This window comes from Aplysia californica, unplaced genomic scaffold, assembly GCF_000002075.1.
Source record: "Aplysia californica isolate F4 #8 unplaced genomic scaffold, AplCal3.0 scaffold00532, whole genome shotgun sequence".
NCBI lineage: Eukaryota > Metazoa > Mollusca > Gastropoda > Aplysiida > Aplysiidae > Aplysia > Aplysia californica.
Window position 1 is genome coordinate 64662 of NW_004797802.1, and position 1376 is coordinate 66037.

General features: G+C 39.0%; 1 protein-coding gene across 1 annotated transcript in view; it reads right to left on the reverse strand.

The window, feature by feature from the left end:
* The window catches only part of LOC106012847 (centrosomal protein of 78 kDa), a gene marked incomplete at both ends in the record, with an annotated part of 10269 nt that overhangs the window by 1390 nt on the left and 7503 nt on the right, over nucleotides 1-1376 (reverse strand). Inside the window, 1 exon segment of the mRNA XM_013087006.2 lies at nucleotides 176-294. Within this exon segment, the coding sequence (XP_012942460.2) occupies nucleotides 176-294 (119 nt within the window).

Below are 1376 nucleotides of genomic sequence, written 5' to 3' on the forward strand. Positions count from 1 at the left end.
ACCCCCCCCCCCCCCCCCACATCTCTCTCTCCCTCGCTCTTTCTCTCTCTCATACACACACACACATTCACACACACAGACACCAACAGAGACTCACACACACAAACACAGTAACACACACACACAAACATACACACACACACAGACACAAGCACACATACACACACACACACACCTGAACCTATTGGCCCGTAGAGCAGTCCTCCAGGGCAGTCCTGGACTCCGCAGGACGTCAGCTCGTCTGGTCACTCCACCGGTCACTCTGGGACGTCGCCGGCTACTGGGCTGGCTCACCTGGGGGGGAGTGGGGGGTAGATGGATGATGGTTTAGTTTTGTTTTTGTAAGAGTTTCACGGCACTTGTAACACAATAAGGTCATATAAGTGCTGAAGATTAGAGGTGTTACAAGAGAGTAACAAACACAAAAAGAAGGAAGGGAGATAAAGACAGTAGATTTTTTAATAGAAAATCACACTAGAGCACCCGCCAACCACCCACTTTGTAAGAGTTTTACGACACTTGCAACACAATTACAGAGCGGTCAAAAATTCGTGGCGTAACGTATCCTAAAATATATCTCTTTAACGGGAGAATCAATGTCACCTATACTTTGCACTTAATCACATTTTCCCCACAACAACTGAGGCTCAATTAAAACAATTTACTTCACAAATATATATATTATATATATATATAATATATAATATTCTATAAATCTCATTCACACGAAAAATGGGATTGTTCATAGCACTTCCCCCTTCTCACACACATTTTGCATACGCATATGGCCTACGTCACAGTTCACCAATGACACTTTATACTCAGTAAAAACGGGGTTAATTTTTTGTTGTAATACACACATAGATCTACATGTACATGGCACATTTCGTCATAATAATGTTGCAGCTTTTCTGGTTCATCGGTTGTACAATTTGTTAGAAATAAATTTGTAATTGTAATACAAGCCATTATAAATTTGTGATACAGCTTATATTAGTAATAAAATCTATAATAAATGTGCAATACCGACGTAGATCCAGATAGGGCCAGGTATAGAGATAGGCATGAAATGAACGACATAGCACAAAAAAGGGAAGTAACACAGCAGAAACTGTTAATGATGTTCCAATTACACGGTTATGTCCCTTTACACTATAATATTAATTCAGAAAATTTTATGTAAGATTAAAATTTATTCACTTTTGTCCGTCTGTGTAAAAGAAAATTCTTGTTCATTTATTAATAGAATCTAGACTATACCTATGCCCACAAAACTTTGTACGGCACCTCTGTCAGCCAGCGAACAAACAAAAACATAAAACAGGTGGTGGGGGTGCAGTCAAAAAGTCATCATTCAAAATGAAATGAAAACAATT